Source organism: Myxocyprinus asiaticus, chromosome 15, assembly GCF_019703515.2.
Source record: "Myxocyprinus asiaticus isolate MX2 ecotype Aquarium Trade chromosome 15, UBuf_Myxa_2, whole genome shotgun sequence".
In the NCBI taxonomy this organism is placed as follows: domain Eukaryota; kingdom Metazoa; phylum Chordata; class Actinopteri; order Cypriniformes; family Catostomidae; genus Myxocyprinus; species Myxocyprinus asiaticus.
Window position 1 is genome coordinate 26,023,063 of NC_059358.1, and position 22,176 is coordinate 26,045,238.

General features: G+C 38.4%; 1 protein-coding gene across 1 annotated transcript in view; it reads left to right on the plus strand.

Moving 5' to 3' along the window:
• Nucleotides 1–22,176, plus strand: part of si:dkey-246i14.3 (ephrin A4) — a 77,263-nt gene that overhangs the window by 32,960 nt on the left and 22,127 nt on the right. Inside the window, exon 2 of the mRNA XM_051718792.1 lies at nucleotides 13,662–13,957. Coding sequence (XP_051574752.1) covers nucleotides 13,662–13,957 — 296 coding nt within the window. The remainder of the gene's footprint in view (nucleotides 1–13,661; nucleotides 13,958–22,176) is intronic.

The following is a 22,176-nucleotide window of genomic DNA, read 5'->3' on the forward strand; positions in this document are numbered from 1 at the left end:
CTAACATTGCATACTGTGCAGCTATGAAGTGAGTATTTTTGTACTGAGTCAAGATGTCAATCTGTGATGATAAGATCGTCTAGGTAAATGTCTTGAGTTTCTAAACTTGAACTTTGGTATGCAGCGAAAGACTAAACATCTTCGCATGTGCTTGCGTTTCCCCTCTCGCATACATATGAATGGTAGTGAATGCAGCACAAAGTGTAGTAGGCCACACCTTAACTCAGACTTTTAGAATGTTCTAGACATTAGGAACCACAAATGTGAAACTTTTGACATTTTCAGCATTGCCTTTAAACTTACTAAAGAAAACCCAATTTGTTATTTTTTTAAAATACCACATACAAACGAATGTAGCTTAGCTCGGTTGGTTGTTTATCTTTGTCAACTTCCACTCAGCAAAATGTTAGAAATTATTTTTATCTCACTGCAGTGTAGTTACAGCTTTCTATGGTACAAAAAGTCTTGTTCTGAAAATCAATATCCTGATTCTCTGCACCTGCAGAACAACCTTGTTCTGTACCTGCAAAGGCAGCTACAGATTTTTGGTGCTGTTCTTTCATCTGGAGCAAAAGTAGCATGTAGCTCTGAATAAGACTGGTCTTAGTGCTGAACTCCTAAATACAGCCACTTTAACCTTTACAGATCCAAGGACCCAGCCAATCCAAGAGCCTCCAATTGTTCTGAAAGTAATTAATCGATGATCAATAAGCTTAATCGATCAAATTATCTCAAAACATTGCTAGCCGAGCTTGAAATCATGATCACCAAGGAGACTGCTGAAGTCAAGATTTATAGTGAAGAATATTTTTAATGATGTTTTTAAACAAATATATAAATATATATTTCTATGGATCTGTCCACAGACAGAGAAAACCCTGGCTCCAATTGAAAGGTTGAGGTCTTCATGTGTTCCCTTCCCCGGTATTAGTATAGTAGCTGAACAAATCGTTTAGCCAGCATCATAAAAACCCTCTCAAGATCCTCAGAAACATATCTTGAGCTGCATCACTGGTAACATATACACACTTATAGAGGGAGCAGAGGTAGAGTACTTTAATTGAATTACCCTAGTGCTTATTTTCACTCAAAAACTAGATACCTAGACTCCCTACAGAGGTTGAAATGTGGGTTACAAGTAAATGATACACTCTTAGTGTGAACTCCAAGAGGAGTGAGATTATTTAGTTTGTGAGGAAACCTAGCTTCTCAACAGGAAACACACTGAAAACATTTAACATAGCACAGCAGACAAACTAAGCCCCTAACAACGTGGCCCCGCACTTGGAGCCTTAATAGAGATACAAAGATACACACAAACTGTTGGCACCAGAAAGGAAGCTTAATGTCAGGAGTTTTGTTTGTTTTTGTGTGTGCTCATTTCCTTGTTTCCTTCACTACTACTCCAACACTCTTTGGAATAACATCCCTTAAAGGGCTTAGATCCTGCTTTCCAATGTCATTAGGAAAGAGAGGGAGAGAACGAGACCTGTAGGAGACTGAGGTGACTGGTTTGAGAGCGACACATAGAAGGAAGCCAACAGGAAATGGTTGAGAAAAGAGATGGAAAAAAGGGTAAATAGGGGGTACCAGTTGGCTTAAGTGGGAGGCCAAGTAGGTGTTTGTCTGCCTTAAGAGTCAGGTTAGACACAACACATTCTGAAACGGTTGAACACATAAAAGCCATGTGAGGAGCTTAGCGCCTGTTGGGTTAGCGCTGGGGCTAACGGCTGAGTTTGGGGATGCGCCACATGCTTAGGCGGTTTATCACTGGAGGGGGCAGGGGGAAGGGCATATTTGTTGCAGAAAGGTTTTTTTGAGGCTGTTAGTATGTGCTTTTGTGTTTGTGATGGTTATGAAGGCTACATACGACTGAGAATTAACTGTTGACTTTATAATTTAAAAAGAACAAAATGCATCCTGAAAAAATTTGTTTAAAGCCAAAAGAGGGTATGTTTCAAATTCAAATCAATTTACAAATCTCAATTTCATTCTGTTAAATCACATTATGGAAAACATTAAATTAATTAATCATTCTGTTAGATAGTGGAGTTTACCTGAGAGACAAACATTACAGGAAATCAGTACAGTCACCTAGACGTGTTACTTTACCACAGGACAGCACAGCCAATCAGATTCTGTTCTAATGACCTTATCCATAAGGTTATCACTGAAAAAAACTACAGTAAATTGAAAAGTTACATATAATAAATGCTTGCTTGTTTTTAAGGCAACAGGAATTGAGTTGCGACCAGCAATTTACTTCCATAATTTCCAAGTGACACAAGATATTCATTGAGAAATGCAGTGCAGAATTTGATTATATCAGTCATGAATTGAATGGATAGTAACAAGTGTGCATTTCTTACCAGAATGAAGTCAGCCCTATAGTCAGCCATTGGTTAACATAATCTAAAAGCCTGTGAGTCTAAGTGATGTCAGAGGAAAAGGAAAATATTTCAGAAGTGGAGAGTTAACATTTTACTTAAAGATTACCAAGACAAACTTTTCTTTGGAATAACATGCACTGATTAATTGTTCCCTATAAATCAACGTGTATTAAGTCAATTTTGATTTCATGCCGACTTGTAAAAGCAGGTCTGTGCAGACCATTTTGTAGTGTAATGCCCACAGTTGTGTGTTTTTTTTTTAATTTATTTTATTTTTTTTAAACTTCACTGTTGGTTTTGAAGTCCTGATTCAAACAGGCTTTAACAGGGCTGCATCTGCAGCATGGCTGTCAAACCCTGGAGACTAACGTGACCTGATGAGAGGGAGAAAGAGAGAGAGAGAGAGACAGACTGAGAAAGAACATGCAAGGTTGAGGGTTAATGGTGAATATGAGGATGACTTTGATACAGGTCATATGTGTGTCACATGAAATATTTGTGAGTGAAGAAGAGGGGGTGGCAGTAAAAGAGAGACTGGATGAAAGAGAGCAATCGTTATTGATCAAGAGGCTCTGGATTCCTTTTCGGAAATGTCGTGCTTTTTTATTTAAATCACCTTCCCTTCTCGAAAGCATTGCTTTCTCCATTGACTCTGGCTTTATTTCCCAAAGCACCAAGTAGAGCATAGCAATTACATTATACTTAAAGTGGTAGTCCACCCCAAAATTAAATTTCTTTCATAATTTACTCACCAACATGTTGTTTCAAACCCATTTCACTTTCTTTTTTTAAAACAATTAAAGTGAATGGTGACTGGAGCTAACATTTTGTCTAACATTTCCTTTTCTGTTCCACGAAAGAAAGTCATATGAGTACAACATGAGGGTGAGTAAATGATGTACATTTATGGGTGAATTAACCACTATATCACGTTTCCCAAAAGCATCATTATTAGGCTTGGGATCAGTGCCTTTTTCACACATTGATAATCAGAAAATGTTCCCAATGTTTATCGATCTATATCGGCATATTTTCAGATATAAATAGGGCTGCTCGTTGCACAATAGTTTTTGTCTCTTCATGCATATTTCTCAACACAACTTTGGTAAAGTGTGAGTTGCAGGTTAACCTAAAGGGGGTCACACACCATATGAATTTGGCGGACAGCATGGCACATTTTAAAATTCAAAGCAATTATTTTCTATGAAGCTATGCAGAACGTCTGTCGGAGGTGCCCAGCTTTGACTCCGATTGCCAAATATTCTGCAGCGCAGAATTTTTCCATTAAATTCGACACAAATAATTATCAAAGGACATGGATTATTTACTCTAGCCATCACTGGATGGTACATTGTGAATATATATCTTTCATATAGCCAATGCAATGTATTTTCATTTACAAGGGACAAAAACCTTTGTAACTTTTGTTTGTATGGTGACTAGATTAACAACTTGGACTGCCACCAGCACCGCATTGACGTGTCCTGTGTGTGATACCTGTGGCTTGTCATACTCGCGATGCGCTGTTCTCATCCAGTGTGGCTTCCAATTTAAATGAATGCTAAGTAAGGGATAATGTACAGGCAGATGCTTCGCATCAGGGTCCTGATCACCCTGTTGGGGTTAATTGTACGATATTTTTGCCTTTAAAACGATACTCCAACATGCCAAACAAGCACTTAAGTTTTATTCAGTAACAAGCAGTCTGTGTGCTGGTTTGGGAAACAGGTGTTGCTCCATCGTAGAATAACGCATGGTGTAAGTTTAGATGCAACATTATCGAGAAACCTGGCCTCTATCTGTGTGTTTGCCTCTGTGATGGAGGGATGGACCATTGACTAAGAAAGCAGTGAAGCATTGGAACCCCTTTGGGGGATGATTGTTCTCTCTTTTTATTTTTTTGGTCTCCCTTGTTTTTTTCTCACCCCTCAAGCCCCCACTTCTCTCCTCATATGCCTTGCCTGTTGTCAAGGTCTCTAACATTTTTTTTTACCCTTTCTGCTCTTCTCTTCCTTTGCTCTGCATTCCACATTCCCATGCTGGCGTTCTCCTTGGAAGTTCGGCTTGGCTGAGTGTGCTAGCCCACCTTCAGTCTTAACCCCTCAACCAAATCCTCTATCTTTCCAACAGCACTGCAACTTCTGTGCTTACTACATTTTTGCTCTGTTCCAAAACCTAGTGAGCTGAGTACCTAGACAGCACTTTAAAGGGTTAGTTTATCCAAAAATGAAAATTCTCTTATCATTTACTCACCCTCATGATATACCAGGTGTGTATTACTTTCTTTCTTCAACAGAACTCATTTGAAGATAAATAGAAAATATCTTAGCTCACTAGGTCTTTAAAATGCAAGTAGATGGTGATCCGACTTTTGAAGCTTAAAAAATCACAGACAGTTAATATAAACGTCATTCACACGACTCTAGTGGTTAATGTCTTCTAAAGTGACACGATCGCTTTTGGTGCGAAAAAGATCAATATCTAAGTGCTTTTTAACTGTAAACAATCGTTTCCGGTCATAAAAAAAAGTCATACACATCTGGGATATCATGAGGTTGAGTAAATGATGAGAGAATTTTAATTTTTGGGTAAACTATCCCTTTAAGGCATCATAAGTGCGCTCCAGATGTGAAAACCATTCCAAAAGGTAGGCAGCAATGTTATGCTGCCTTTTAAGATACCTTCTTAGGCAGTATCACATGTATCTATTGGAGAGAAGGTAGTAGAGCGCAACCATGCATGCCCAATTTTTCAGTCATTTTTGTTCCGGATGTGTTTTTTCCATTCATATATTCCATAGGGATTTCATAAAATCCTTCATAAAAGAGTTCTAAGCCATCTCTGAGGTGAATCACAACATAAGAAACTTTGATATGAAGCAAAATATATTTGAAAATTGGTTAAGTACGGAATGCACTACAATCTCATGAAGCATTGTGAATGAAGGTGAAACACTAAGAAAAAATAAATGATTCATTTAAAGTTAAGTAACGAAACAATATAAAAATGGTAATTTTATTGCCAAATATTCAGATAATTACATATATACAGATGAAGTCAGAAGTTTACATACACCTAAGCCAAATAAATTTAAACTCAGTTTTTCACAATTCCTGACATTTAATCGTAGAAAACATTCCCTGTCTTAGGCCAGTTAGGATCACTATTTTAAGAATGTGAAATGTCAGAATAATAGTAGAGAGAATGATTTATTTCAGCTTTTATTTTTTTCATCACATTCCCAGTGGGTCATAAGTTTACATACAATTTGTTACTATTTGGTAGCATTGCTTTTAAATTGTTTAACTTGGGACATACATTTTGGGTAGCCTTCCACAAGCTTCTCACAATAAGTTGCTGGAATTTTGGCCCATTCCTTCAGACAGAACTGGTGTAACTGAGTCAGGTTTGTAGGTCTCCTTGCTCGCACACGCTTTTTCAGTTCTGCCCACAAATGTTCTATCAGGTTGAGGTTAGGGCTTTGTGATGGCCACTTCAGTACCTTGACTTTGTTGTCCTTAAGCCATTTTGCCACAACTTTAGAGGTATGCTTGGGGTCATTGTCCATTTGGAAGACCCGTTTGCGACCAAGCTTTAACTTCCTGGCTGATGTCTTGAGATGTTGCTTCAACATATCCACATAATTTTCCTACCTCATGATATGATCTATTTTGTGAAGTGCACCAGTCCCTTCTGTAGCAAAGCAAAGTTTCCTCCAAACATAACGATGGTCATTATGGCCAAAAAGTTAAATTTTTGTTTCATCAGACCAGAGGAAATTTCTCCAAAATGTAAGATCTTTGTCTCCATGTGCACTTGCAAACTGTATTCTGGCTTTTTATGGTGGTGTTGGAGCATTGGCTTCTTCCTTGGTGAGCAGCCTTTCAGGTTATGTCGATATAGGACTCGTTTTACTGTGGATATACTGTAGATACTTGTCTACCTGTTTCCTCCAGCATCTTCACAAGGTCCCTTGCTGTTGTTCTAGGATTGATTTGCACTTTTCGCACCAAACTACGTTCATCTCAAGGAGACAGAATGCGTCTCTTTCCTGAACGGTATGATTGCTGCATTGTCCCATGGTGTTTATACTAGGGATGAGTACGAGTACTTGGGTACTCGGACATGGCAGCGATGATCGATAGTGATCACGCATGATGTGACTTTTCACTTAAATCGAAATCCAGTGACAATTACCTGACAACTAAACACACAAACAATTTTTTATTTTTAATTTTGAGATTGATTACATTGTGGTTTTGAGGGGTACATTGATTGTCAGAAACGTCTCATAGCAACCAAACTGATACAACACTGCAATGCTATCGTTACGATAATCAAAAGAGAGTGTAATTAACCGTGTTTTGAACACCTGTCTCTGCAAAACGTTTGCTAAACACATTTTATTATCATTTCATGTAAGAATTTTGACTCGTTAATGGATATTATTTAATAAAAGTAAATGTTTGTCACTGACTGTAAACCGCCCTGTGTGAAGTAACACATCTCAACGAAATGGGAGTTGAAGATTTCTGCACGAGTTTCCAAGTTAGATGTCCAATATAAAGAGTCATTCCATTGCACTTTCCCCAGTTGAAAGGTGGAAATTCAGACTCTCTTGAGTTGAATGGAATGCTTCATGAATCACAGCAACAACAATACAGAGCATCGCGGCTTTCCTCACAAGAGCGAACATTTGGGGACACACACACCAGGCGCGTGTGGCAGTGGACTCAATGCGCTGAAGCAACGCATATACAGCAGGCAAGTGTTTCAAACAGCTAGACAGAGCGCAGCTCAATGGAACACAATGCAGTGTCTTCAAACTGAACTTCAATTTAACATGCATATTAAAAACGCAATGGTTACGGCGTCTCCGGTTATTTGAAAATAGACGGTTCAGACAATCACTAAAAAAACTGGTGCATGCTTACTAAGATTACTACGGTAACCTGAAGGAAGAACAGACAGATGTGCGTTGGGCACATTCTTTCAGAGTTGGACAGCGAATCTTCACATAATAATAAAATATGATGCATTATATTTTGAATCTTTTGTACATTTTGTAATATTTTATAACAGCCTATAATAATGAATAGACGATACACTGGAACAACAAGGCACAATGCAGCAGCCATAGATGTTTGTCAGACATGTTATTATATATACAGTTATGAACATGTAATTGCCCCTCGAGTACTCGACAAGTACTCGAGTAATTAGTCCGAGAACTCGAGTAGACAAAATGACCAAAATGCCCATCCCTAGTTTATACTTGCATGCTATTGTTTGTACAGATGAACCTGGTACCTTCAGGCATTTGGAAATTGCTCCCAAGGATGAACCAGACTTGTGGAGGTCCACAATTTGTTTTTCTAAGGTAATGGCTGATTTCTTTTGATTTTCCCATGATGTTAAGTAAAGAGACACTGACTTTGAAGGTAGGCCTTAAAATACATCCACAGGTACACCTCCAATTCAGTATACCTTCTATCAGAAGCTAATTGTCTAAAGGTTTGACATAATTTTCTGGAATTTTCCTGGCTGCTTATAGGCACAGTTATCTTAGTGTATGTAAACTTCTGACCCACTTGAATTGTGATATAGTCCATTAAAAGTGAAACAATCTGTCTGTAAACAATTGTTGGAAAAATTACTTGTCATGCACAAAGTAGATGTCCTAAACGACTTGCCATAACTATAGTTTGCTAATATTAAATCTGTGGTGGTTAAAAAATGAGTTTTAATGACTTCAACTTAAGTGTATGTAAACTTCTGACTTCAACTGTTTATATACAGTATATGCAGATGCATCAGAGGCATTCGCTGCAGAGCTCGTTTTGTGCGCTTTGTTTGCTGCAGTTCTTTGATTGGTGGATCTTTCTCTTCAGGATCATGGGTAGTCTAGTTCTTCACCAGGAATTCCACTATTAAACTATTTTTAATAAATGGAGTTAAAATAATGTGGACCGATGGCTTCAACAAAACCATACACCATCGATTAACAACCTCAGAGCTCACAATATGTCTGTCTTAAAAGGTTTATAAGTTAACATTAAAAATCAGTTCGCCTGTGGGGAAAATGAATGGGATTTTTACTTCAGGAACCTCTTGTGAAGACCGCTATATGTGTGTTGCGTGAAGTTGCTGCCTGTGTAAAGTTTTCCAAATCAGTCACTTATGAGATTTGGTTTGGGTGTGGATGTTAGATGTAGGCAGCAGACAGCAAGGCAGCTCACTAGGTTTTGGAACAGAGCTGTTTTCTTCTCAACTTTCCAAATCCTTGTCTTTCCAAATTTTTTATATTTTCTTCTCAAATATTTTCAGATAACCTTACTGTTGGCTGCTCCACATAAATGCCCAGTCATCTCCTCTCAGTTGTTGGTTTACTTCAAAGTTCTTACCAGCTTCCTTCACTATTGAGCCCATCAGGACCCCAGACTCTCCCCAGCCCTGAAACTTGCAGAACCAATGAGCTCAGCTGCGTCCCCCATCCTCTCCCCACTGACCCAACCATTGCACCCCCTTTCTTTCCCAGCATGTTTTCATGTTTCTCTGTGGATAGCCTAGCATTGTTGATCAATTATCGGGTCCATTTAGCAATTATGTTTCTGCGTACAGCAAGGCTGGAGCTAGACAGCGTAGCTCACTTGGTATGCACGCCTTGTTGAGGCTGCTCTGTATTCATCCATTGTGGTTGTGAAATTGTTCGTGATTTAATAATTCTCTTTTATAAAGGGATCAAAGGTGCTGCTGGCAGGGTCGGCCCCTATTTTCATTCATGTTCGCGCTCAGGCGTATACACCCCCACACATTTTTTTTAGTTTTACTATGAATATGTTCTATTATAAAACCATGAAGCACCTGCTATAATGGTTTAATTACTCCAGTTTGGCTCCAGCATGCTGCAGGATTTAATCTGACACAATATATGTTGTAGACATTATAAGGGTCTAGTAGGATAATCTACTACAGCCTGTACCTAACAATTAAAATTCTGTTATTATTTACTCCCACTCATATCATTCCAAACTCATATGTGCAAAAGACTTACATTTTCAGTTAGTTACCCAAAGCTGTCGTTTGACTTCAGAAGACTTGGGAGCCATTCAGACTAAACATGTTCTTCCTTTAAAGGGATAGTTCACCCAAAAAAATGTTTTCTCATCATTTACTCACCCTCATGCCATCCACGATGTGTAAGACTTTCTTTCTTCTGCAGAACACAAATGAAGATTTTTAGATGAATGTTTCAGCTGTGAAGCTCCAAAAGGACATAAAGGCAGCATAAAAGTAATCCATAAGACTCCATTGGTTAAATCCATATCTTCAGAAACTATATTATTGATGTGGGTGAGAAACAGATCAATGTTTAAGTCCTTTTTTACTGTAAATCTACTCTTTCACTTTCACTTCTACATTCTGGTGTGGAAATTACTTTCACATTCAGCCATCTGCTGGTTGGGGCTGGTCAAAGTGTATATTTATAGTAAAAAAAAGATTTAAATATTGATCCCTTTCTCATACACACCTATCATATCACATCTGACGACATGGCTTTAACCACTGGAGTCTTATGGATTACTTTTATGCTGCCTTTATGTGCTTTTTGAACCTTCTGAGTTCTTGTCACCATTCACTTGCATTGTATGGACCTACAGAGCTGAGACATTCTTCTAAAAATCTTCATTTGTGTTCTGCAGAAGAAAGAAAGTCATATAGTACATCTGGGATGAGTAAATAATGAAAGAATTTTCATTTTTGGGTGAACTATCCCTTTAATGCATAGATCTCCAAAGTATGTGTTCTTCAGTACACCAACAACTATTCCTCATTATAATTCAATTCATCGGTTGCAGAAATGTGTCAAGCCCAAGTGCATGGCAGATCTCTGCTTGGGGAAGGGAAGCGCATTATCAGTGTGCTGAATGACCATGATTACCACATAGTTTACAGATCTCCCCACCCTTTCTCTATTACTCATAGCATTTTTCATTTTTCAGTCTGGCTGACAGAGCCAGGCACCTTAACCTCTCTCTGCTGATTGCTTTATGTCTCCTGTCTCTTATTCTCCCCTTTCCTCTCTTACTACCTCACCTTTTCACTCACAGTAACCCTTTGGTTAAAAAAAAAATAATTCAAATAAAAAAAATATGTAAATGTTAGTGTATGAGTCCATTTGCTGGCTTTTAGTAATGTGTATGTGTGTACGGCAATGAGGCTTTCATTGTTCTACGTGCTTAATTTGAGCTGTTCGTTTATTTAAAGTGCTGTTATTTATGTGTATACGTGTTTAACGAGATGTTATGCAGCTCTGATGCGTTGAACACCGGCACCAAATTGATCAGAAGGCCTTGTGTGAGTTGCGTTTGGCTGACTCCTGATCGATTCAACCCGTCATGGAGATTGATCACCAATACTCTGTCACACCTATTGATCAGGTCAGTGGTTGTCATCATTCTAGTCGCTGTGTGGAGGAGGAGAGGCACCAGTAAACATATTTTCTTTACCTCTTTAATGCTTTTTCATTTCCGCCATCCTTTAAAAGAGATGCTTGCTGAAACTGGGGCATGCTTACAGTTCTAACTTCAGCTAAATGTAATTATTGGTGTGTAAGAATTATAGCAGTTTGAATATTAGGCGATAACAGTAGTACAATACTGTCTGGGTCTGACACCGGCGAAGTTCAGCTCCAGTACCTGCATTTCCATAATGCTGTAATTATGCATTACTTAGTGCCGCATCTTCTCCCCAGGAGGTCTAAACATGTAAGGGTTAAATACTGCATGCAGACTGGTTTTACAGTGGCTTGATTGTAATAACTTGTCTGTTGTATATTGAGTAATTACTTGCTAGTTTGGAAAACTGTCTTTTTGAAGTTGACTTTGTCTTGATGTTTATGTGGTTGCACTCCGTAGTACAAATTCACAGAACACTTATATAACTGAGATTTTTGTTGTTGTTGTTGTTGTTATTATTGAAATTCTTAATTGTTTCTATACTGTATATGTACTGTATATTGGATGGATGGATGGATGGATGGATGGAACGGGAAGTTTTAAAATGAAAGTTTATAAAATGTTTCCATCTTAATTTTTCATAGGAGGTATTTTATCATGGAAACAATTAGATTTTTAGATACATATTGAATCATGCACAAAACATATTGTTTTTTCTTAACACCCATAACAAATAATATCAAATGGCCAGCTCTAATACAATTAAACATGAAAGCTGATTCTCTGATTGGTTTCTAAATGCATTAACCTGTGAAAAACAAGATGAAAGGTCAAATAAACTTTTTAATTTATTCTGGTACAGTGTTCATTTATTCAACCCTGACATCATAAACTGACTAGATGAGAAGATGATCTCCTTAAATGAGGCTGATTGATGAAAATTGCATTCTCTTGACAGCTAATTAGCAACTTATGGATGTCTCATCACTGGCCAAGCTTGCAATATTTGTAAATATGACATTTGCTGTCAGATCTTGGATGGAATATGACATGATGGTTTTGATGAGAAAGTGAACTTTATATAGCAGGGGGTTATTATTGAATATCTGTTGATGATTCAGTTTTAAACTGGGGTGTATGAACATATGTTATATGCTTATGAAAAGAGGACATCAGCCATTTCACATAGGCTTATACTGTTTTTTTTCTGGCTTCTTTATCAGTTTACATTACAGATGTTCATATAACATTTTTTCAAAGAAGGACTCATAATAGTTTTTGTTTTATGTTGCGGCTTCTGTTAAGCTACTGGTATGACTGGACTCCACATGTGAGTGGACTTGATTTTAAACATATTTGTCAAAAGTACTGTTCATTTCTTTAGGGGTAAAACTTCTTTAATGGGGAATCAATTACTGTGTGCACCTTTAACTAGGCCATAGACAATGGGTTAGATACCTAGTTTACTGTTCCTGTTTAACTTTCTGTCTCTTTCCCTCTGCTCTCCATCTGTTTCCATCTGTCTCTATCTCTCTCTCTCTTTCTCTCTCTCTCTCTTTCTCTCTCTCCCACTCTCTTGTTGGTCTGGAGTTGTTCATTAGCCTTTTTCCGTCTCCGTCCACCCACTTAACTCAGGATAACCCCCTTTCTCGTTTCTCTGCCCGTGTACGTCCTCTTTCTCTCCTTTTTCACTCTCAGACTTCCTCCCTCTCGTTCGCTCTGTCGCTTCTTCACAAAAGACTCCCGGTGACAGACCTGGACTGGCCGGCTTGCTCTCACATCCTGTCTTTTCTTGTCCTCCGTGGCCTCCTCTCATCCCTTGTTCGCTTGCGTTCTGTGGCACACACATGCACGTTTGCAGTGAAGAAAGACCAATTAAAATCCATCTTGTCTTCTTGCTGTCTCCCACCAAACTCTCTCTAGGGCCACTAATTAAAACAGAATCCCTCCCTTTCTTTTTCTCTCTTTCTCTCTGCCTTTCTTAACCTCCCTCCCTGTGTCTATCTGTCCTACTGTCTGCCTCTCTGCCCTGCTTTGTAACCTGCTTTGCTTCTTTTCCATACTCACATTTTACCTTCCTCTGTTTCTCATTGGTTTTTCCACAGTCTGTAGTTCCAATGCATGTTTTAAGTACCAATGAACTCTAAGTACTCAAGTACTTCTTTCTTTCTTTCTTTCTTTCTTTCTTTCTTTCTTTCCTTCTTTCTTTCTTTCTTTCTTTCTTTCTTTCTTTCTTTCTTTCTCAGTGGCAGCAGTGTGTAAACAAATGGGAGCGTGAATTTATTTACCAATCCACTAAGGGCCATTCTATGCTAATTCTTACCCTGTTAGTGCAACTTGACTTTTGACATTGTGTGTGTGTGTGTGTCTGTGTAAGGAAGAGAATGAAACTCTCACTAATTAGCATGAAGCTGTTATTGAGAGCCATGGTCCATATCTTGTGATGTGTGAATCTGTTGACCTTACTGAAATCCTTTGGGTTACGCTATCCCTTGCTGTTGATCGTACCATAAAACTTGCTTAATTTAGCTACAGTTACACGTTTTTTTCTATATGTAAGGTAGTAAGGATTTTTCTGTCATGTTAAAGCATTTGTTTCTAAGTGGTGAGTGTGTGACTGATCACTAACTCTTAATAATATTCCACAGAGCAGCCAACCAAACACAGATGAAAGTGTGATTCAGTGCAGATCTTGCTGACACATCTGAAATCTGTTCTGTCGACTTGGAAAAATGCCATTTTTAACGACTGTGGCAATGAATTTCTCTCATGATAGAAATACACCCTCTAACTCTCTCTCTTTTGCTCTCAGGTTAACGGGAGATGATTACTCTGTCCAGGTCAATCTGAGTGATTATCTGGATATACTGTGCCCCCACTATCCTGCTGGCCAGCCATCGGCTGGCCCTGCTGAGACGCTGGCTCTCTACCTGGTGGCTGAGGGCCAGTTCAGAGGCTGTGTGGAGACTAAAGAGGCCATTAAGAGATGGGAGTGTAACCAGCCCCACGCTCCCTATGGCCCTGTCAGATTCTCTGAAAAGATCCAGCGCTTCACCCCCTTCTCTCTGGGCTTTGAATTCTTACCTGGGCATCATTACTACTATAGCTGTAAGTGAGCTTTTGTGTTTATGTGGGTGTCTATCATTTTTATTTTATTTTTTAGCATTTATATGAATATTTATGAAAGAATAAGTTCTCCCTCCTTCTCTCTGCTCCTCAATGAGGAGGATTCCCAACCAGGGATATATTTACCTGGGGGTGAGGGGGCATAAACAAGTTTCAGGGGCCACTTGAACAGATTTTAATTTTGCTTAGTTAAGCCTATCCACCTTATTTTTCAGCGAAACTAGGGTGCGGCCATTATCAACCTTGAATGTGGACCACTTCCGGTATCAGCCACTCCCAACTATTTTAGCGATACAAAAATACTACATTGTGCTGCTTTATATTACAGGCTGGGAATATATGTCATCATATTATTTTCATTAATCATGATATTCATAAACTAATTGGTTTTGTACGCATATCATTTTACCGTATATCACATTTTGCCATCGTTTTATCACACCGTTGCGCAGGCAGAATTTATTAAATCAGGCACTGACAGGACAGTCCTCCGCGCTGTCTGACACGCCTCCACAAACTTTACACAACCAGCAGAAAGATGACGGGGAAATGCTGCTTTAACTTTCTTTGCACCAAAACTGCATCTTGTTTCATCTTGGCAAATTAATAAACACATTTTACTCTGTTTTTGTCAGAGAGCATTCTTATCATAGCGGTGTGTAGTAAACAGACAAGCAGATGAGGCATTCAGCATGGCTTATGAAACGTCGCCTTTGGAAATAAATAAATAAAGGCATCATCGGAGTTTATGCAGGTACATATGAACGGAGGTTTACATGGAGACAAGAAAGACTGCATCGTCACAATCTCGGTAAAGAAAGGAGCAGATTTTATTACCGTCTCTTCAATAACACAGAGCAACAAGTGAATGATTTACTTACTCTTTTACTATAAATGCTGACGTTAGACAATTATCCGACATTAGGCCATAATTCTGCTGTACATCCTGTGGTTGTGTGATAGTTTATAAACTTGTATCACTAAATTCTAATATTTTCACCCTTCTATTTATTTATATTGCGGTCAATAACAGCGGAACTTTTACACATTCGCCGGAAATGCAGCCGCTGTTACTTCTGCGTTGCAAAATAAGGTGGATAAAAACTGAAATAAAATAATATATATATATATATATATATATATAATAAAAATAATATATGATAAAAAAAAATATAAAAATAATAAGAAGAACTCAAGATTTCTTTTGGTTTCTTTTTAAAGAAGGAAAGCAAAATGATGTAAGTTTAATACATTTGTGTGGATTACACTCGGCAGAACCTGAATATACAGTACAGGTACATCTCTATAAATTAGAATGTCGTGGAAAAGTTAATTTATTTCAGTAATTCAACTCAAATTGTGAAACTCGTGTATTAAATAAATTCAATGCACACAGACTGAAGTAGTTTAAGTCTTTGGTTCTTTTAATTGTGATGATTTTGGCTCACATTTAACAAAAACCCACCAATTCACTATCTCAAAAAATTAGAATATTTTGACATGCCAATCAGCTAATCAACTCAAAACACCTGCAAAGGTTTCCTGAGCCTTCAAAATGGTCTCTCAGTTTGGTTCACTAGGTTACACAATCATGGGGAAGACTGCTGATCTGACAGTTGTCCAGAAGACAATCATTGACACCCTTCACAAGGAGGGTAAGCCACAAACATTCATTGCCAAAGAAGCTGGCTGTTCACAGAGTGCTGTATCCAAGCATGTTAACAGAAAGTTGAGTGGAAGGAAAAAGTGTTGAAGAAAAAGATGCACAACCAACCGAGAGAACCGCAGCCTTATGATTGTCCAGCAAAATCGATTCAAGAATTTGGGTGAACTTCACAAGGAATGGACTGAGGCTGGGGTCAAGGCATCAAGAGCCACCACACACAGACGTGTCAAGGAATTTGGCTACAGTTGTCGTATTCCACTCCTGAACCACAGACAACATCAGAGGCGTCTTACCTGGGCTAAGGAGAAGAAGAACTGGACTGTTGCCCAGTGTTCCAAAGTCCTCTTTTCAGATGAGAGCAAGTTTTGTATTTCATTTGGAAACCAAGGTCCTAGAGTCTGGAGGAAGGGTGGAGAAGATCATAGCCCAAGTTGCTTGAAGTCCAGTGTTAAGTTTCCACAGTCTGTGATGATTTGGGGTGCAATGTCATCTGCTGGTGTTGGTCCATTGTGTTTTTTGAAAACCAAAGTCACTGCACCTGTTTACCAAGAAATGTTGGAGCACTTCATGCTTCCTTCTGCTGACCAGCTTTTTAAAGATGCTGATTTCATTTTCCAGCAGGATTTGGCACCTGCCCACACTGCCAAAAGCACCAAAAGTTGGTTAAATGACCATGGTGTTGGTGTGCTTGACTGGCCAGCAAACTCACCAGACCTGAACCCCATAGAGAATCTATGGGGTATTGTCAAGAGGAAAATGAGAAACAAGAGACCAAAAAATGCAGATGAGCTGAAGGCCACTGTCAAAGAAACCTGGGCTTCCATACCACCTCAGCAGTGCCACAAACTGATCACCTCCATGCCACGCTGAATTGAGGCAGTAATTAAAGCAAAAGGAGCCCCTACCAAGTATTGAGTACATATACAGTAAATGAACATACTTTCCAGAAGGCCAACAATTCACTAAAAATGTTTTTTTTATTGGTCTTATGATGTATTCTAATTTTTTGAGATAGTGAATTGGTGGGTTTTTGTTAAATGTGAGCCAAAATCATCACAATTAAAAGAACCAAAGACTTAAACTACTTCAGTCTGTGTGCACTGAATTTATTTATTACACGAGTTTCACAATTTGAGTTGAATTACTGAAATAAATGAACTTTTCCACGACATTCTAATTTATTGAGATGCACCTGTATATGCTGATTGATGTGCGAATTGATTTTTTATGCACAGCATCTGATTTTATGTCGTTTAAAGGTGAGCTTAATATTAATGATAATGCTAAATGATATCCAGTACAATAGGGACTAAAAGAAAAGGGGTTGCTTGAGCCCTATTGATGGTACATAAAACAAAAAAATTTAGGAAAACACTGCTCTACATGAAGTCTTAAAAGGAAGGAAAGATGGTCTGTGGCCATAGAATTACATGACAGTTTTTCCCTGTTTTTTTTTTTACAGCTTTGGTTTCAGGCCAAAGCTCTTCAGTTCCATCCTGTTATTCTCTCTATCTCTGTCTTTCTCTTCCCCTCCATCTCTCACTTTATGTATCATGAAAGGGTTAAGAAAAGTACACAAGCTGAAAGAGAGTAGTTATAAAATCCTGAATGTAATGAGTGAAGAGCATGAGGGAACAAAGAGGAGAAAGGGAAAATAATCAATTTAGGAACACAAAGTAAACAAGAAGTGTGAATTTCGGGCATTGAGGTCTGCAGACGGAGGGGTCTTACAAGGCAAGAGATGGTGGTGAAAAAGGAAAAGGAGGAAAGAATCTTCTTGAAAAGAAAGAGTGGCCCAACACAGGGGAGAGAGAGGGTGGGGAAAGAGACAAAGTATCTTTACATAAATTACAGCGGTGGTGACCAGGACAATAGAGCATTGTTTAACTAAGAGAGTGTATACACAGCACATAGCCATTGTGTCAAACTTCACAAACCCACCCCTATCCTCTGTGTGTGCGTGCGTGTGTGCGTGTGTGAGAGGGAGATTATGATTTGTCTATTGTTCACTTCAGAGATAGCGTAACAATGTGTCTGTCTTTCTAATTGTTTAAGCTTGATCCTGTATCTGAAAACAAGGAATCAGTGTGTCTGATTCAAATTCAAGTTGTTGTGTGTGTCTGTGTTTGCTGTGTGTCTGTGTTTGAGTTCACTTAGCTGTACTTAGGGGACAAATTTGACAAAAATATGACAAAACCTCCCTTTTTATTCTAAAAATGCATAAGTTTTCTATTAATGGTGAAGTCCGTTTTTTTGTTAGTCTATATACGGGAGACCTTTTTTACTGAGGTTTATTTTTTAATTTAATTTCTGCATAGCCACATACCTTAAAGTCTTGGCTATAAAAAAGCTATTGAACGTTTTACTGTTTTTGCCCAAGGGGAAAAATACAGTTCACTGAACACACGTTGACAGATGGGGTAAGTTGTCACAATGGAACACGCCATTAAACCAGTAGTTTAGTTCTAATGTGAACATTTGGGTAGACGTGTTTCCCCATCATGCTGCATTTAACAGCCTGTTATTGAAATTTTCAGTAAAATATTTAAAGTAAACCAATTGTGAGGCAAGAACAATTCACGAAACAACAAAAATGGAAAAAGTAGCTTATATAAAAATATTGTTTTGATCAACAAATATTGTGATTGATAAATTTGTATAAATTTATGACATTTAAACACATGACATTCTGCCCTGATAAATATGTGACCAGTCTTTCATGAAAAATATCTTTGTCCTTTAGAAAACATTTTATCATTTAGGTAAAAATCTTCCTTCATAATATAGCTGACCCTTGCCTTAATGTATGCCAGAATAGTTTATCAGTATATTTTTGTTATAGCTTTGGGGTTAGCAGGTGAACATAATCAGTGAAAATGTACTTTACTGAGGGTAGAATTCACAAAATTATTCTAATTTAGGAGGGTTTTGAACTACTGTAGGGATTTGAAACCTACATACAAAGTCTCCACTAGAGAAAACACACATTTGCGCAATTGGACTTTTGACTCCAAACCTTATCTTAACTTATATATGCAGTATATATTATATTACTCTTACAATTTTTGGCATAGACAGATATGGCAGAAGTTGTAAGAGTAGGATGGGTAGTATGCCATTCTGAACTCAGCCATAGCCTTTGTGACAACTAGCCAGGGCCGTAACCGCAATATACTTTGAGGGGGACAAGTCCCCTCCAATAATCAGATATGGCCAGATTGCCTCCACCCCCCAATAATTGATATCCTTGTTACTGTTCTTCTGCACTGCTCGTCAAAGTCTTATGAGATAGCCAATCAAATCGATGAAGGTGGGACTTAAATTTAAGAAGCTAAGCGGGAACCTCGTGGAGCGCCGCGCATCATCAAGCAGTTCAGGTTAAGAGTGTTTGTGTCATGTGAGATGTAAGTATCTAACTAAATATGCAATATTTGACCGCTGTTTTATGATTGAAATGTTGTACCGACCGAATGCAAACTATTCACCATTTGGTGAAATTTGCCATTTTGAATTGAAAATGTCATGTGCAGTACGTGATTCAGATGTCATTAATAATTGTGATTGGGAAAACATTAACGGAGCAGTTTTCAGCGAATCAGGCTGAAGACAAAGAGCGAATGTGTCTATATTGTAAAGGAATTGAATAAATGTGATAATCTGGCAAGCTTTTGAAGGAACTTTTTAGAAAATTCACATTGTCTAAGAAAATTACCTATAACACAAAGTAGAGCGTTATCATCCTTAGATCAGAACTAGAACATTAGACCTGTGATTTGAGGCTTCCATTGAGTTTTTAGGTTGTGACAAGGACAGTGTCATATATTTTAGTGCATATAGTATTAGGTAATACATAATTATCAATCAATTTAAGATTTTTTTAATGTCTTTAATTCTGAATTTTGTACAGCATCTCCTAAGAGTCTTCTTTTATTTTGAGTATGTCTTGTCAGGTATGTGCTAAAGAAATTAGCCACCAGTTAAAGGAGTAGTTCACCTAAGAATGGAAAATGAACTTTTACTCACTCATTTACTCACCCTTATGTTGTTCAAAACCTAAATGCTGGGTTTTTTCTTGGAGCATAAAAATAGATATTTTAAGCAGCTCAATTCCATAGAATAACAGTTTATAGTTAGCAGAAGTGGTCAAGCTTCAAAAAGGACAAATACTATAAAGCACTATTAAAGTTTCAATAAAAAGACATCATAACAGTAGTCCATGACAAGTGCACTATATTCCAAGCTTTCTGGGTCAACACAACAGCTTTGTTTTGTATGGACTACTTTTATGGTATATTTATAATGATTTTGTTTTTCTTTGGACCTTGACAGCAGTGTTAAATATGAACTGTTTTTGTATGGAAAAGAGCAGCGTTAGGATTCTTGAAGAAACTATTGTGTTTTCTACTGGGAGGAAAAAACAACAAGGAACAACTTGAGGGCAGTAAATAATTTTGTATATTTTCTTTTTGCTAGCCAGCTGACACAGTCATGTCATTTTACAGATACATCAGTGATGAAAAGAAATTCAAATTATATTCATCTTTTCTTTGAGGCAGCACAAAAGAAAGAAAAGTGAAATGACTGAAACAGACAAATTGCTAGCAATGCAGACACAGTGTTTGTCTTGTACTGTGTGAACTAAAAATACATGTATCTTTTAAAACCCAAAAATTCTCAGAAAAAAAATGGACGCCATGCAAGGAGCAGACGTGTGAGCGACGAGCTCTGTGCACTTTGCTGAATTTTTGATTATTCTTATGTTATAATCTGGTGAAATTTGATACACCCAGTTACACATTTGTCCTTTGTTGCAAAACATGGCAAAGAAGTCAAAATCCTCGGGCTCTGGAGATATTAAAAGACACTTACTTGTTCAGGATGAAACCCCGACAGGCCTACAGACCGGGGACTCGATTTGGATGGCACGGCGAGAGAGGAGATCCAGCGTCAGTTGTCCAACATGTCGATGATGTTGACGAAGATTCTTGCTGACTTGGAGGATCTCGCTGTAATACGTCGATCGATCACGGCGATGGAAATAAAATTCTCTGAGTTAGGTACAAGAGTGTCTGATGTTGAAAAACGAATTGATTTTCTGGAATCTAAGGAGAGGGAATTAACCGCTAATCCGCCCACGACCAAAGTTGATTTGGAACATCTCCTTGAAAAGCTTGAAGATCTTGAAAATAGAAACCGCAGGAATAACGTTCGAATTGTTGGAATTCCTGAGCATGAGGAGGGCAGAGATATGGTGAAATTCCTGAACGAGCTCTTCCCGAGTCTGCTCGACATAATAGGCCACAAGCTGGAAATCGAGCGAGCTCACAGAGTCCCAGCTCACAGATTTGCTGAGGGAGATAGGCCCAGATCGATTCTGGCCAGATTTCTGAGATCATCCGATAAAGATCTTGTGTTGCGCCAGGCGAGGAGCAAAGGGAAGCTTTCTTGGAAGAACTATAATGTTTTCTTGTTCCCAGACTTTGCGAGTTCGACAAGAGAGAAACGCGATCGGTTCAAGGAATGTAAGAAACTCTTACATCAGAAAAAGATCTCGTTTGCTCTGATGTTTCCTGCCAAACTGAGAATAGAAACGAAAAACGGTCGCAAAGTATTCACATGTCCAAATCTGGCAATGTCTTTTATAGAATCAATGGCTGAGTAAACCATTGGATTTTTCTCATGTGAGTGGGCCTGACTCACTGTACCTAACTCTTGAGGAAGCTGGGTGAAATTTTGGGTTTTTTGCGTTGGCTCCGCCGTGCGGCTGGAGCTTGTTTTATGAATAACGCTTTTCCTTAAAGAAACTTTTGCATTGATGGAAGATTACATTTGCATTGAAGTTTCCGGCCAGTTTGAGAGTGGACACTACGGATGACCGCAAAATATTTACATGCTCACACAAAGGATGTCTTTTATAAAGCTGACGGATTATGTAAGTCATGGTATATACTTTTATGCGACCTCTGAGTGAATTGACTCGACCATCCGGGGAACCGGGATGCCGGTTTTGTTTCTTTTTGTATTGGTTCCGCCTAGTGGCTGGAGCTTGTTCTATTGAAAAACACTCCTTTGCGACAGCTGTGGATTAATCTGTTCGTTCTTCGTGCTTATTCCTCCTGCTGGCTGGAGTTTGTTTTTATTTATTTTTATTTTTTTTAACGGGACATTTGAATGATTACGTCATCCGCTGAACTCATAACAGCTGGCTCACGGAACATTCGTTTGTCTGTCCGAGGAATATGAACGGTTTTATATCAGCTGGAATTTGTTTTGTGGAAGATCACATCCTTGAGACAGTTCTGTGAATTAATCTACACATTTTTTGTGCTCATTCTTCCTATTGGCTGGGGTTTATTTCACAAAGTATTTTCTGTTATGTAATTTTGCCTCACAAATTTGTGAGGCAAAATTGAGCAATCCGATGGCAAAGTTGTCGTGGGGACTCGTGGGCGTTCATGGACCTTTTGAGTTTAGAGGGATCGTCGCCGGTTGGCGCTGTCGTGCGCGGGGTTAATGCTCACGTTTTTCTTTTTTC